At 45.5% G+C, this 16,305-nt stretch overlaps 1 protein-coding gene across 5 annotated transcripts in view; it reads left to right on the forward strand.

Moving 5' to 3' along the window:
* Positions 1-15,423, forward strand: part of PLCB1 (phospholipase C beta 1) — a 281,298-nt gene extending 265,875 nt beyond the window's left edge. Inside the window, exon 32 of one of the 5 annotated variants that reach the window (XM_063152825.1) lies at positions 12,120-15,423. In XM_063152825.1, the coding sequence (XP_063008895.1) occupies positions 12,120-12,344 (225 nt within the window). In that variant the 3' untranslated portion in view covers positions 12,345-15,423. Of the gene's footprint in view, positions 1-5,057; positions 5,175-12,113 lie in introns of those variants that run through there. The other 4 variants (XM_063152826.1, XM_063152824.1, XM_063152828.1 and 1 more) reach the window with 4 other exon arrangements.
* Positions 15,424-16,305: the final 882 nt, after the last annotated feature.

Consider the following 16,305-nt stretch of genomic DNA (forward strand, 5'->3'; position numbering starts at 1 on the left):
GTGCAGGGCAATGGGAACTGTGCATGGCAATGGGAACTGTGTAGGGGAATGGGAGCTGTGCAGGGCAATGGGAACTGTGCAGGGGAATGGGAGCTGTGCAGGGCAATGGGAAATGTGCAGGGCAATGGGTACTGTGAATGGCAAGCGATGGGAACTCTGCAGGGCAATGGGAACTGTGCAGGGCAAGCAATGGGAACTGCAGGGCAATGGGAACTGTGCAGGGCAATGGGAGCTGTGCATGGCAATGGGAAATGTGCAGGGCAATGGGAACTGTGCATGGCAATGGGAACTGTGCAGGGCAATGGGAACTGTGCAGGGCAAGCAATGGGAACTGTGCATGGCAATGGGAACTGTGCAGGGCAAGCAATGGGAACTGTGCAGGGCAGTGGGAACTGTGCATGCAATGGGAACTGTGCAGGGCGATGGGAGCTGTGCAGGGCGATGGGAACTGTGCAGGGCAATGGGAATTGTGCAGGGCAATGGGAACTGTGCAGGTCAATGGGAACTGTGCAGGGCAAGCAATGGGAACTGTGCAGGGCAATGGGAACTCTGCAGGGCAATGGGAGCTGTGCATGGCAATGGGAAATGTGCAGGGCAGTGGGTACTGTGCATGGCAAGCAATGGGAACTCTGCAGGGCAATGGCAACTGTGCAGGGCAAGCAATGGGAACTGCAGGGCAATGGGAGCTGTGCATGGCAATGGGAGCTGTGCAGGGCAATGGGAGCTGTGCAGGGCAATGGGAACTGTGCAGGGCAATGGGAACTGTGCAGGGCAATGGGAACTGTGCAGGGCAAGCTGCCCTGCAGCCTCAGCCCAGGTTCTCACCCCATGCCCTGCACAGCCCCTGGCAGCCTGTGGCAGGAGGGAGCCGTAACTCAGCAATCTGAGTTCTCCTGTGGTTTCTGTGCCCCCATTCTCTCTCCTGCTCTATCCAAAGGGCTGAGTAAATCTTTTTTGTTAGCCAAGACAGCTTGGTGCTTCAGCTTAATTTTCATTGTGTAATTTTAAGCACAGATCGTGCCAACAGCGCTGCAATTAATAGATAGCCTAAAGACTTATTATTTCAAACTAATTGATATGTAAGAAAGTTTAAATAACATAAGTGATAAGAATTTTTTAGGAATAACTTCTGTAACTAATTCAGAATAATCTTTATACTGTTATTTAGAGTAGCGGAAGACTTTATTATTCACTCACCATCACTAAATCTAATGTCTGTCTGTATTTCTCTAATACTAAATGGATTTCCCTGAGATGGGGAAGAGATGACATTTTATAGTTGTTGTTCTAAAAGGTGTATTTGCAAGTTAATAATCTCTTTCATTTCTGATACTTTCTACTATGATTTGAAATAAGTACTCCCCAAGTTCCAGGTGAATTTCTGTTGCAGAGATGTGCACTCTGCACATTTTTAGAGTAGGGCTCTAAAGTGAGAAACACATGTTTTTAAAGTACCCTTTTGCTTCTTCAAATCACTTGATCATTTATGAAAGGCCTTTATTTTTCTAGTGTTCATTAAACTTATCTTCAGCTAGATTGTGATCAGAATTGGCATCAGAGAATACACTGTAAAGCTGTAAGACCTCTCAAGAACTTTTTTTATGCTTTTGGAAGATGTCAAGTACCAAAATAACAATAAAACACTGATAGAGCATTAAAAAGATAAGTTCTTCTAATGGAAAGAAGTTTTGTTCTATTGCCAGTGGGTTTTTTCGTTAAATAAGGTTTTGCATGGTGCAAAACCTTTCCAAGAGAGGAGCTACCAATAGTGATACACATAAATGAAATCAGATTAAAAACAAAGTGGAGCTCCAGGGGGATCATGTTAGGCATTTCGATGGCATGCCTCTCAGTGGAAAAAAAAAGCAAAGGGCTTAGTGAAGTTCCATGAGCTTCATCTGAGCTCAGGCTTGACCCTGTGGTGAACTGAGCTTTGATGAACTGTGTTAAGCCCAGGAGGAGAGGGGGCAGCTCCAGCTCACAGTGAGGAGCTCACAGTTCCTGCAGGGGCTGTGGGGAGGCCCACAGTGACCTTCCTGTGCCACTGAGCCTGGGGGGACAGGGGGCACCAGGGGAGCTGATCCTCAGGGGTTTGAACTTGGCTGGCCCTCATCCTCCTGCCCCGAATGGCTCCTGAGGGATTAGCGTGTCCCTTCTGCTGGCAGCAGCAGGGGCTGACCAGAGCTCAGCGGCAGTCTCTGTAACACAGAGATGTGTTCAAGAGCCCTTCCAGAGCCAGGGGAAATGTGCCACGGCACAGCCTCACACACAGGCCTGGGACACATTTCTGTCACAGCTCCTCCCTGCACCAGGCTGGGAGGCTGCAGCACGGGCAGGGTGGCAGTTCCTCACCCAGCATCAGCATCAGGAGGCAGAAACCCCCTCAGCAGCAGCTTCCCTTCTCCAGGGAGCTCAGGTGCTGCAGGCAGACCCAGAGGGGGTTGTACAGAGAGAGCAGGGTCTGCAGGTGAGCAAGGCAGCTGCCCTTCTCTGGGGGAGCTTGTTATCTCTTGGCTGTTGGATTTTAAGTAGCAGTCTGGTCCCTTTTCCCAGACTCCTTCACCCTTTGCAGTTTGCTTAAATTGAAAAAAGGAGTGATGTTCAGGTGAAAGCCCTGAGCCACTGACACACAGCTTTGCACCTCTCCTTTGTGAGGCAGGCTACAATTACCCCAGCTCCCTGCTGGGTCAGGAGCAAGCATCTCATGCCCTTTAGTGCCAGCAGTTCCTTCCCTTCATCTGCTGTGTTTGCACCTGTACGTGTGTGGCTGCAGCTCCAAACCCCATTAAAGCCAATCCCTGCCCTGTAGGTTGGAGTGAGCTTTGGGTGTGTGCTGTACCAGGCAGGAGTTCAGGCTGCCCTGGGCAGCTTTGTCCTGTTGATCTGCCTTGATGAAATTACCTTCTTTGCCAATTTTTGCATTGTGGGATGCTTGCTGGACATCACTGAAATAAAGTTTTCTGCACGAGTCATTTAAACTTGATGGGTAATTAGAGAGTTGCCTAAGCTTGCAGCAGTCAGTGTTAATATGAACTTTGGAGAGAATGTTTAAATGAAAAACAACTGAACTGAAATATTAATCCCTTGAACTTAATCATGAGGATGGCTCAGCCAACCTCCTAGTGCACAGTACTGCTTAATCCAGGAACAGCAGCACAGACAGCAAGAGGAGGGTTTTTCCCTTTAAAGCTCATTGTAGTATAAGGAAGAAAAACCTTGAGGCTATTTTTAATTAGGCTGAACCACTGGGCAGTGTTGCTCTTACATTAAGCTCTGAAGTTTTTAATAGTTGCAGTTAAAATTCCACACTAATTTTGCCTCTCAAGTGAAAAAAAAGCCCAGTGTGTTGTGTAATACAGCATGAGATGATGAGCAGTGTGGATATGTGGATGAACTCAGGGTGGAAGTGGAGGGATGTGAAGATAATCACAGAATATAAACACAGAGCAGCTTCAGTGCCCAGCAGCAATGATACATCTCCAGTTCATGGCCATTAGGTAATCATGAACATATTCATCAGCACATGGGTTTGAACCTGGGCCCAGCTCTTTGTCATTGTTAAACCCAGCCTCAGAACTTGCCTGGCACTTGGGAGTGCAAAGGCCAAAGCACTGAGCCATCCTTTCTGGGAGATGGAGGAGGAGGGACAGTGGCTCTGTCTGCGCTGGTAACTTCTGCCAGGTTCTGAGTGGGTTTTTTCATTGGCCTGCTATGTTCAGTGGGTCTGTCACTGACTTGGATCATTATTTGAGGAGAGCCAATGCAAAAGTCTCTGCTAATAGTAAAGAAGAAGCCAGATTTATGTTGTTGATGAGTTAGGAAATATTTTGGAATAGCCTTCGCTGTTACAGGGGATTATAGAGCTGCAACTGCTTGAAAAGGTTTTCAAAGCAACTTTGAAGGCTTTGATCTTTATTCAGAGTGTGCTTGCTTTCCAGTCTAGAAACATCCATTTTTAACAAGATATTAGGAGAAGACTGAGTGCTCAGTAATTTTCCAAGCAGACCTTTCAGTGGGTCTCCGTCTTGCAAAGCCCCCTGGCATGGAGAGCAAGGTACATTCAAAGTGCAGCAGAGGCTGTATCAGTGATTATTTCCATTTCCAGCCAATGGTGGCAGCTCCCTGAGCATGGTGAGGGCCATGGGGCTGGCAGTGAGTGTGTGCCCTCAGAAGGTGCTGTGTGCAGAGGCACAGCCCTCAGTGTGTGCTGCAGCTCCTGTCCTCAGAACAGGCTGGAGGGTCAGGGCAGGTATGGCAGTGAAAGGAGCTGCCAGATTCAGTCACAGCCCGAGCTGTTCCCTTGGCTTCCAGGAGCACAGCGATGGCCCTGGAGAGAGACACACCAAGGGATTATTTGTCTCCTTTCCATTGTCCTGTTGGAGGAGCAGGCTCAGAGGGAATTTTCTGTGGCACTGACCTGTTAGAGATGTCCTGCCAAGAGCCAGACACAGACACCACTGTCATTGCTGTTAGCAAGGCGGATATGAGAGACTGGGAAGTGCTTTGTTAAACTGAACCCAGGGTTCAGTCTAGGTGAGCAGCCAAAAGCTCTGCTGTGGGTTCCACCACCTTTTCCCAGATCTGAGCTCCAGCAGCTCCTGAGCCCTCACACAGGAGGCCTTAAGCACCTGAAACTTTCTTTTGTTGTCTCTCCTCTTTCCAAAATTGCCAGAATCTCTCACTTAGGGGGACACCACCACTCTCAGGCCAAGCACAGTGAATATTGAGTGTCCTGCAGGCTCCATGGCTGCTGGGGACACCCTGCTCTGCAGCCATGGTGCTGCTGCTGCTGCTGAGTCCTGTGTCCTCTGCTGGCTCTGCCCAGGCTTTGGAATATTTCTGGGACATATTGTTGCTGTTGTAACCTCAAGATGTCATTTAAAATGAGTTTCCAAGGGACTGTCATGACCTCTTGAGATGAGGATTACAATAGTGCCACTCTTGGAAGGCCTGTGCTGTTTGCAGGCTGCCTTGGAGGCACCGGGGAAGTGGAAAAACATCATTTATTAGAAGGTAATGGCTGCACTGATTCTTTTTGTTGTTTGTTTGTTTTGCAGTATCCAAAATATGGAGAGTACTTTAAAAAAGGACCAGCTAAGACGCTCTCTTTGAGCTCTGTCACTCGAATTATTTACCCTGGATCCATCCCAGTAAACTAAGGGCAGTATCTGCTGATAGATGAGGGGAGCTTCTCTGGATCTATTGCATTGAAACTGAGCAGATTCTCCTTTGCTTACAGTGAAGACAGCTTACTTTAGTGATGATGAAAAAGAACAGAATCTCAGAATCTACCCTTAAAATGCCCATAGAAAGGGGATTTTCTCCTGTTCATTCTAGCTCAAATTATTTTTATTCATATGCATTATGAGGTGCATAGGTCATGCTTTTATGGTGTTGTCTAAGAGCCACTTGACAGCTTAAGAAAGCATTTTGTCCTCAAAAGCAAACTGTTACATGAAGTAATCATCAGAAAGAGGAGTAATTCCAAGTATGCAGCTTGCAAGGCACAGAGCAGGGCTGTGCACGAGAATAAACTGCCAGGCTTTTGAAGAAACAGGAAACGAGTTACTGTGAAGAAAATCCTCCCACAGAACTCAGTGCAAGCTAGTTCTTGAAATAATTTCTTTAAAGAAAATGCAAGAGATCTGAAATTGTTGCTAACAATACAATTGCCAGTAGGCAAAGATCTCCAGTTCAGGCTTTTGCTGTAGGACCTTCTCTAACCCAGCAGGTCTCAGCAGAGATACTGTACAGGTGAATGTGTGTTCAATATGTGTATAACCTGGGCAGCACTGATGGTAACTCCTGGATTAGTAACTCATGGATTGTCTAGGGAGGGCAGTAAGAGAGCTGGGAATGCTATTGAGATGAGGATTAGTGGGATTCCTAGGAAGGATGGGCTTGAAAATTGGTCAAAGAAGCTGAAGGTCATCGTCAGGTTCAGGGGGTAGTGCTTGGAGCGATGGGTGGTTTGCTAGAGGGAGATTTATTGATACCAATGACAGAAGTTTGGGTTGGATAATTAAAGAGAAAGTGAGTCAGATGCCCCGGACATTTATTTTTAATCAGTTATTGGAGCAAATGTGGGTTTACTACACAAAGGTGGATATGAGCTCCTTATAAACACTAAAATGCAGGAGCCAGGTGCCACTGGTTTAATGGAGGCTGCAGTTAACAGAGGCACAGATTGATGGGGCCCAGGTGACAATCTGGTGCCTTGGCACAGCACACATTGGAGGGACTCATTCATTTGGCGACTTGTGTACCCTGGGCAGGCAGAGCACATCCCCTGTTCCTCACAGAGAGCCCTGGGCTGCAGCAGGGCAGGTAAGGGGGGCAGTGTGTGTGCAAGGGCAGATACCAGGGCATGATAACAGCCCTGGCTGGCCTCTGCTGTCCCTGCTGGTGCTTTCTGTCCAGCACGGAGCTGGGCTGTGCAGCCTGGGGGCATGGGGGGCAGGCAGAGCTGGGGCTGAGCCAGCAGCCTGGACACTGGGGGTGCTGAGGTCAGCCTGGTGGGACATGGGAGCATCTCCTTCAGGCAGGGAGGCAGAGGAGGATTTGGGAATTGGTGTGCCTGGTGTGTCTCATGGTCTGCCAAGTAACCACTGTTTGAAATACAGAGATGTCCTTGTCTGAGGACAGGACTCATCAACAGGAGCTTTCCAGACAGCATGAAGGCATTTCCTGCTGCTCTTTACCTGGTGCCACCTCAGCTGCCAAGTGCCCTTAGGCTCCCCTTGATGGTTCCACACTTCTGTCTACCTGACTAGTTTCAGCTCAGGGTTAGCAGTGCTGTCCTTGAGCTGTATGAAGCCCAAATGTTAATTAACATGGTTGGCACATCCCTTTACACCCTTCCCTGGTGTCCCTGGGAACCAAAGGAGCCCTTAGGTGCTCTGTGCACATGCAGAGGTGACTCCTTTCCCAGGAGAACCTGCTTCCCCAGAGCCTGCTGCTGCCCCTGCTGCCTTAGGCCATTCTGGTGGGGCAGGAGGGCTCCAGCCCCTGCTGCACTGGGACTGTGGCCTGGAGGCATGAGGACATCTGAGCTGTGCTTACTCCTTTGCCTTCCCAGCAGAAATCTGCTTAGTGGAGGGAATAACATGCTCCTTAATAAGGAACTCCTACTGTTTCCAATTAAACAAAAATCGCTGCCTATAAATCACTTGATCCCTGAGCTCTGTTCCTCAATTTCACTCTCCCTGTTACTGAGCCTCCATCTGCTTTTAACAGTTCTTGCTGCTCATGTGTCTTTTAATGCTGTATCCCTCCAGAATGGCTTTCTAATTAAGTAAGCTGTGCAAATGAAAAGCAGAGGAACAGCAGCCTTCCTGCTCTCTGTACCCTGTATCTGGGAGTCCTCCATGTGCTATTTTGGAAGCTAAATTGAGGTCGCTGACATTATGCATATTTGTTGTCTGATGCAGGCTTAAAAGCCCCAAATCCTCTATTTAAAAGTATCTTAAGGCACATGGGTCAAATATTTGCAGGAAGAAAAAGAAGTATTTGTGGCTTTAGCAGATTTAGAGACGGAGGGGAGGAGTGAGGAGGGGGCCCCAATCCCAGCACAGTGCTGCTGTGGCAATATGGCAACACTGAGCACTGACAACATCAGTGGGGCTGGTGTTAGCAAAATAAACATTTCCCATGGCACGTGATGAGGGAAACGGGAGCTGTGCTGAACAGAAATTCCCTGCAGAGGCTGCAGCCCCCCTTTGGTTACAAATGTGCAGTGGCCACTCACAGCCTGGTGTCAGAGTACATTCTGCTGAAATTGCACAGAAGAAACAAATGCCCTTGAGTTCTCATCAGTAAAACAAAAAGCACAGGCACTGTCTGTGTGGAATTAAATAATATCCTGCACACGGGCATTGCCAGGGTAATTATGGATACAAATGAGCACATTTCAACTGTGAGTAAATGCAACAATCAAATACCATAAGAGTAAGTTTTTCATATATTATTGTGTTATTTCATATATTATTTGTGTCATTTTTCATATATTATTGTATCATTTCAAGGAGAAATAACACAACTTTAAAATGTCTCACATTTGAAATCTTAACTCAAAAATTGTGAAAAAATCTTAAGCATAAAGAGTTTACTGCTGGAAATGTCAGAGATTGTTGGAGATACTGAACTATTTAGTCCTCAGAGTCTATTTTTACCTAAATTGTTGAGCCAGGATATTTGAATAATTTTCCATTCATAATTCACTGCATCATTAAGGGAAAGAAAGTCATCAGAAAAACAAAATAGGATAAATTTAAAAAGAGATAGAGCAGAAACACCAAACTCAAAAATCTGCCCTTAGAGAAAAATTCCCACAGAATGGAAAAACCTGAGACTCAAAAAAGTGACTTATTTGGAGTCATATTAAATTCTTGCAATGGGAGAACTTCATCAAACCAAATATAGCCATAATTAATGTTTTTGTTTCAACAAAAACTGTGTTTTGGTGGGATTTTTTCACCAAAATGTGTAATTGGTTGTATTTCCCACATAACTTTCTCAAAAGGTTTTTGGCTGAAGATTGATTCTGGAGATGCTTTTCCAGCAGTGACCCTTGGGTTATTCCTGAGCTGCAGATGCATTCAAGAAGGTGTGTGAGCTGTGTTCCAGGGTGTGGGGATGAGGAGAGGGGCAAACACAGGGCCCTTTTTGGGCAGCAGCTGCAGCCAAGGATGCTGCAGAGCCCTTTGAGCTGGAGGGAGCTGGGCAGCTGGCTGGGCTCCGGGAGCTCTGCTCACCTGGGAGCCCTGCTCATGCCCTGCCCCTCAGCCCAGGGCTATGGGCTTGGCTTGGAGGTGCAGGTGGTGCTGTTTGTCCAGGGCACATTCTGTGTGAAGCTCAGGGGAGCATTACCTGGCATCTTTTAACTTGCACTGTTGGGGAAAAATATAAAAGGTAGGAGGTGGAAGCACACATTGAAGAGCTTCTGGCCACAGCCATCAAGAGGGACTAACACAGTCATCTCCTGTCCCCAAGGACCCAGTTGCCAACACCTAATGATGGCTCTGCATGTTAAAGTTTTAACCCCCTGCCTGTCAGTAAAGTACAGGGAGTGAGATCTACCTGAACAAGAAATAGTGTCCACCTGTGAGACAATAAAGCCACCTGGGGGTTGGTCAAGGAGAGGACAGAGGATCTGCAAGAGGGCAGGCAGTGAGATAACAGGAGGAAGGTTGTTACATGTTAATGAGGACAGTGGTCCAGATAATGATGTGCCAGTCTCATTCCCCCCCTTGTCTGACTCCAAAATCCTAAGAGCAAGTGTAGGTCACCTTGTTCAGTAGCTGGGGAGAGAGAAATTGGGGTAGGTGGACTTGTGATGGGAAGCAGCCAGGGGAACAGCAGGCTGAGCAGAAGGGCCCTGGGTGGATCTGATGAGGTGCTGGTGGAGCACAGAGGTTTTCACTCACACACTGACCTGGCACCCTGATTTGCCATCAGCCAGCCAAATGAGAGCTGTGGGTGGCTGCTGCTGCTGGGAGGGCAGCTCTCTATTCACTGCCATGAACTGCAATGTCCCTGTGAAGCTACAGAACAAACAGAACAACACTGAGGCTTTTAGGAGAAAAACAGCTGGATTTCTTTAGGCTAGCTGGTTTTAAGCAGGCAACTTGTTTCTTTAACCTTGTGTGGCGGCTCAGGGGCCAGAGAATGGATGGGATCTGAGGGGCTTGTCAGAGACTGAGCAAGGAGAAGAGCTGACAGAGCCTTTGGAGTCAAAAACAAAACTAATTTTTACTGATGCAGTTTAATCAACCCTCCTTGTCTGCTGGCTGCTCCTTCTCAACTAACTTCAACCTTCTCATGATGAGATATCTCTGTAGACTGTCTCTGGAGACAGAGGGGTGGCTCCAGATCCACCAGATCCATGTCATCTCTATTGAGCACTCAGTTCAGGGGGGATTAGCCACTGGAGATGCTTTAGGAGAATACTGATGCAACTGTTACCTAACAAGATGCTTATGGCTGCACTGGGTTCACATAACGTTCACTTTCTGAGGGATTTCAAAAATTTCCTTTGCTTTTAAACCTAATTAAGCACATTGAGGTTCTGAAGGAAGTTGAGAGCCAGGAGCCTTTTCCCTGACTTGTGATACTGCACACCTTCTGTACCTGAGGTGCCCAAAATTCACAAACGCCACGTGTGACAGTGAGGTGGGGGAATGCAGCAGCCCATCTCTGCCTTGGACACTCCTGTGGTTTTACAGGGCAGATATTTAGCTTGAACTGTAACCCCAAGCGCCATGAAGGAAGAATTTATTCTTTTGCTCAGTCTTTAATGTGTGGTTTTGCAGTGTGAGCCGCTGGGGCTGTGCTGAGCAGGGCAGAGAGGGAGGATCATTCCAGTTTATCCACCAGCCATGGCACTGTTCCTCTGATGCTGCCTGTACTAGTGGAAGTGTTTGCAAAATGGAGACAAAAGGAGGATTCCTTCAGAAAATTTGTATCTCTACATAAAGCCAGAAAATGAAAGGGTACAGGAAAAGAAGAAGGGTGTTATTATAATTATTAACTACCACAGTGACAACTATATATTTCTGGCTGATAGAAATATGTATTTTAGACACAGGGTGTGTTTAATGGAACCGTTTGTGCCTCAGACTTGGTTTTATCTGAGGTGGGAAACAGAGGCCAGGACATCAGGAGAATTGCCAGAAAGAAGGCAGGAAAAGAGCTTTAGCAGGGAAACCAAAAGGAAAAAGAACAGATCTTAGATCTTGAGGAAGAAAAGCTGCAGAATTTGTCTAATTAAGGAATGTAGAACTAGACCGGGTGAGCTGAGGACATTGATTTGCACATCAGGAGAAAGGAGAAGAGGCCTCACAAAAATAAAGTCAGAGATGCAGGATGAAAACCAGGCCAGAAGCATGGGGAATGGGATTGGAAGGGCTCAGAGGGAGGGGCAGGGATAGAGGCACATGGTGTGTGTGGACAGGTGAAGAATGGGAAGCCTAGGATAGGACCTGATGTTCAGGTGAAAATTTGCACTGCCTGTTGAGAGCTGTTGCAGTGGGGTGGAGGAGACCTGAAACTGCACAGGACAGACTCAGGCCTAGGGCTGAAGGATCAGAATTCCCAGCACCTTTATCCTGGAAATCCTGGGAAAATACTTACCTGAAAACACAATTGCCTAAGAAACTATTGCAAAACTGCTGCAGCTACAGTTAGCAGAACCTGACTCCCTCTTTTTAAGAAGGTGGGTAGATGTATGGATGGATGGATGGACGGACAGATGGAGCGGGTCTGGCTTTGGAACTCACCCCTTTTGCTTCCTGCTGTGCTCATATTGGTCATGATGAAAAAATTGGCTTTGTCTTCAGTTGAAACTTTGATACACATTACTGTTTTTCAAATAATGGATCGTGCAGATCCTAATATGGGCACTAAAAACAAAGGCTGTACTAATAAATACTGGGAAAGGACCCACTGCTTCCTGAAGACTGATAGCCAGATTTCTTTCTGCATGCCTTTTGCATCCTGTTGATGATATGACACTTTTTCCCCAGTAATGTCCAAGACACATTCTGCATTAATCCGATAATGTAACTTTCCATGATCTAGCCCTAAGAAATGTAATTTAACGTGTTTTCCCTCCCTCTCCGACTCCCTTTGACAACTGACTTTTTCCTAATGGTTTCTCCAACCCAAGAAATCTGGCACAAGTTGTTTTATTGTTCTCAGAGCAACGTTTGTGGTGTGTTTGATGTGTGATTAACTACCTGAAGCTCAATGAAGGCCTTGCTCTTTCAAAGGCCTATCCGTGATCCATACTGCACCTGAATGGGGTCTTGTCAAAGCCAGTGGGAGTATGGACACCACTACAGTTAAATCCACATGAATTTGAAGGATTTGGGTACCCAAGGATGGTACCCAAAACCAGCCTTGTGACTGCACGTTCCTCCAGCTTTGCAATGACTGCATGGAAATTGATAGGCACTTTGGATGCGTGGTGCTGATACGGGAAGGAAGGGAGTACGGTCTTGAATTGTGTAAAAATGCCTTGGTAATGCCCCTCCTGCCTGGTGTGGTGCTTTCCCCATCCTGTAGCACTGGTCACATCACATACACCTGAAGACAGCTTGTCTCTTTTGTTGTAGTTGCAGGTGGAACTTGATCAGGAATATCAAGACAAATTCAAAAGACTGCCTTTGGAAATTCTGGAGTTCGTACAGGAAGCCATGAAAGGGAAAATCAGTGAGGATGGAGACCACAGTTCTGCCCCCTCTTCCCTGGCCTGTGACAGTGGAAAATCAAACCATAAACCTCCGCAAAGTGAGGAGGAATTGGAAGAAGATACCCAAGAGAAAGTGTTTGATACTACTTTTTAACTGCCCAGGAACCAGTCAGTGCACGGGGCGCACCATTGCCAGCTGCCCGTCTCCGCCGTGCCGCGGTGAGCTGCGCCGGAGCTCCTGGAGGGAGGCAGCAGGAATCTGCATTCCAGTGCACATCTCCCCAAAGGAACATTTTATAAAAGTATTCTGCAAAGGTCTTCATTCTCATTCTTCATCTGATTATTGGCCTAAACCTTAGTGCAGTTGTAATGGGAAAATTAATATGTTAACCTCCCTCTTCTCTTTATTTTCCTTTTTTTTTTTTTTTTGGCCAGTTTACAGTGGGTAATTTTCTGGCCATGTTCACTGTTAAGAATGTTTAATGAAGACCAGTGTATTGTACAGAGAAAAGTGTGTGCAGATTTCCTTTTGGAGTGCCAGAGCCAAGTGCTCCAAACTAATAGAGATCCTGGCGAATATCACAACAGTACCTAATCATATTTGTTTCCTTCTTTATAACTGCACCTTGACAGCTGTACCATCCTTTTACATTTGCACTGAAACCTTGGATCCTTTTTAGCTCTGCAAGCACTGGTGGCTTGCTGTCTTGATATTATGTTTATCCCACGGAGAGACATATATTTGCTGCTGAAAATTCTTGGAACTGTGGGGACAAGAGGAAAACGGAGAGAAGAACCCACGTGGAGATTGTTGGTGTCTGTGTCCGTCTGTGTTTGCTACACCGTGTGAGTGCATATATGTTTGTATATATATACATTTATATATATATATATTGCTGTATGTGCACACACATCTGTCCATATACACACACAGCATGTTGCTATTTGAAGCTGATGTGGTCTCTTGGCCAAATGAAATGTTTCAGGGATCTGTGAGTAGGGAAAATCTTTCCGAGAGCTAACATCTGGGTTATACTGCTATAGAATAATCATGGAATCATAGAATTCTTTTTGTGGTGTTAGTGGTGTAAATCAAAGTAGTTTTAGAATATAAATTTGATATATATTTTGCAGACTCGAAAGTTTTGATTTTAAGTATCATATTTTAAGCTTACTGAATTTGATAGGATTATAAAATGTTTAGGACTACAGTATTTGAAATCTAACAGAATCTTCCATTATTTTTAAGACTGAGGTTCAGTTTTACTAAGGTCTAAAATTTAAAAGCAAAGTATAAAAACCTGACCACTGTTATTTAAAAATGTATATTAATCTGTTTAACTGACTTGTTAAAATAAGAACAATCAAAGTTAGCGTACTGTATGATATGCATGAGAGAAGTAACAGCACATTCTGGGAAATTTCTATCAGATGACAGAGACACATTTGAAAGTCAGGATGTTTGAAAAGGTAAAGAAATGCTGTTCTGTGGATTCCCCCCCAGCAGAAATGGGAATCATGGGACACCTCAGACAGTTGGGATTGTACCTGGGCCAGTGCACGATCCTTCCCTGCTGGTGAAGGGGCCTTGGGGCAAGGGGACACCAGCCCAGAAGCCCCAGGCTGGCCTGGACACACTTGATCCTGCAGAGTTGTGTTCTCCTGCACCACTGGGCTCGGGAGCTGGGCTGGGAATAACACTCACATCCACCCTTGAAGATCAGGGCCTTACCTAGGGTTACACGGCAATCGGAGAGAGCAATCAGTTAATAGAGAGGCATTTAACACATCCTAACAGTTGAGTTACCTTACTTCCATTCCCTCAGGAGTTTAGTACTTAAAGTAACTTATTTAAATTTAAGCAATAAAATACAAATCGAGCTTAAGTTTTCAGTTAAATAATGGTGTATATATATATAAGTTCAAGTCTTGGAAAACAAACAGTATTTTGATGTTTCCTTTTTAAACTTAGAGCAGAAAGAAAGAAAAATTGCACATTGTTTGGAGATCATATTTTGAATTAAATTGTTCTGGTTTATGATGATGAAATCAGTGCACATGAAATTCAAAAATCTGACTTTCATCTTAACGCTAGGAAAGGTGACTCCTCTGCTAATCCTAGTTTTGCACTTTGAAATCAATCTTAATCACTCATTGAAAATGTAGAGTCGAGATTTAATGCTGCATTTTATAAAGTTAAAATGACGTGTTGTCTAAATTATTACGAGAATAAACTGCTAGCAGTGTTCATATAAAACTGAAGCTATTGCATTACAGAAGCGTTGTACAGCGCAGGCTTTTGGGACAGTCCTGGCTCCTCCGAGCCTCGGTGACGTTCCCGAGGGCTTCAGGGGAGCCAGGACTTCACACAGCCCTCAGAGAAACTCGGGCAAACGCCAGTGAACCTTTTATTTATATTTAATAAGAAATAAATAGACTGGTTGGGTTCGATATACTATCAGCTGTAGTCATTTTACAGTACGTTTGTATTTGACCATTTCCCGTACTCCCATTTTTTTATATCTGTACAGTGCCACTTTCTGCAGGTGTAAGGTAGTGTGTGATCCTGTACATCTTGCATCGTTCAAACTATTTCAGTGAAACTGATATCATTTAATATTGATATTACTTGAACTAGAGTAAGATAATGACAAAAGGGTCTTTATGATGTGCAAGTCTTGTGCCTTTTATGTATTTGCCTTGTTCCGTGTTGAATGTGTGGAAATGCTGTATTGTGGACTTTCTGCTGTATAGAATAGAGCTGTCTATATTAAACTAGGTCGTGCACTTCAGATATCTTTACACTACTGAAAATAGCTTGGTTTTGGCAGTATAAACAGAATTTTAAAAATTCTAATGAAGGCCAGACATTTTAGACTTAACATGTTCATAATTATGTTAATTAATGCTCATGTATTAGCTAAACATTCACTGACAGATAACTAAAGGGACATCATTGCTTGCCTTTCTTTGAAATCAGTGTTGCTCTTGTACATTGTATTAATAGTGTCTGTGATTGATTAGTCCTTGATGATTTGCTTTCAGAGTAGGATGAAATATTCCAGTTAACATGTACATATTTTTTTGGTTCCTCAATCTATGATTGTTTCAGAGGCATAATTCACATTTTTGTAAAAATTCTATGCAATTTTGTGGCATGATGTTTCTTCCACTTGTAATTTTATGTGCTTACATTACAGATCCAAAGGACAAATAAAAATTTCTTAACACAAGCCCAGTTTTCTCCGTTCGTTGGTTCAAGAGCCTCAGTTGACTGAGGAGACCTTACCTTGAGCCTTTGCTGACAGGAGGGGCAGTGCCAGGAGAAGGCAGGGAAATTTCCCTGCAGGCTTTTGTGAAACAAGAAATTGCACGTGCCTGTGCCTCCAGCCCCTGCCCACGCCAGCACAATGTGCATTTGCAGCGACTCTGGAACAATGGGAAGCAAAAAGCAGTGTGCAGGAGCCGATGAACTGGTAAGAAAATGTGCTGGTTTACAGGAAGGCTTTTGCAGGAGAGCTGGGACGTGACTTCCAGCCACACCAATAAACTGTCTCAACAAATGGCAGCACCTGTACTTCTGTTCCACTGCCCCAGCTGTTTCACTCATCACCTTTATTTCCTTTCTGCATTCCCAGAGCAGAGATGATGGATTGCAGGCACTGGCAGGAAGAGGGGATGATGCACTGCATGGTGCCACAGCAGGTACTTGCACCCTGTGATCAGTGTGGATGCAGCAGAGGGGACTGTGATGGACAGCCCAGACCACATGATCTCACAGCTTCTCATGGCATTAAGATCTGCTCCTCTTAGCATAATGTTCTTTTCTTCGAGGGTTTTTTTCCCCAGGAGGGCACTTTCACACATGATCACCCCAAGGCTGAGATTCCCCTTGGAAAGGCTTTTTAATATCCTCTTAATTGCCAGGTCAGTAAAGTAACCCTGAGTGGTGATTCACCATGTGGGATGTCTCCCAGCAAACGAGTCACCTCTCTGCAAGGGTGTAAATCAGCCAAGCTGTGGCACCCCAGGAGCCCTCAGCAATAAATAAACTGAAGCCAAGAGCTCTTGCAGCTTGGCACCAGCTGAGCAGAGCAGATGAAGTCCCTGGCAGG

Source organism: Melospiza melodia, chromosome 3 (genome assembly GCF_035770615.1).
Source record: "Melospiza melodia melodia isolate bMelMel2 chromosome 3, bMelMel2.pri, whole genome shotgun sequence".
NCBI lineage: Eukaryota > Metazoa > Chordata > Aves > Passeriformes > Passerellidae > Melospiza > Melospiza melodia.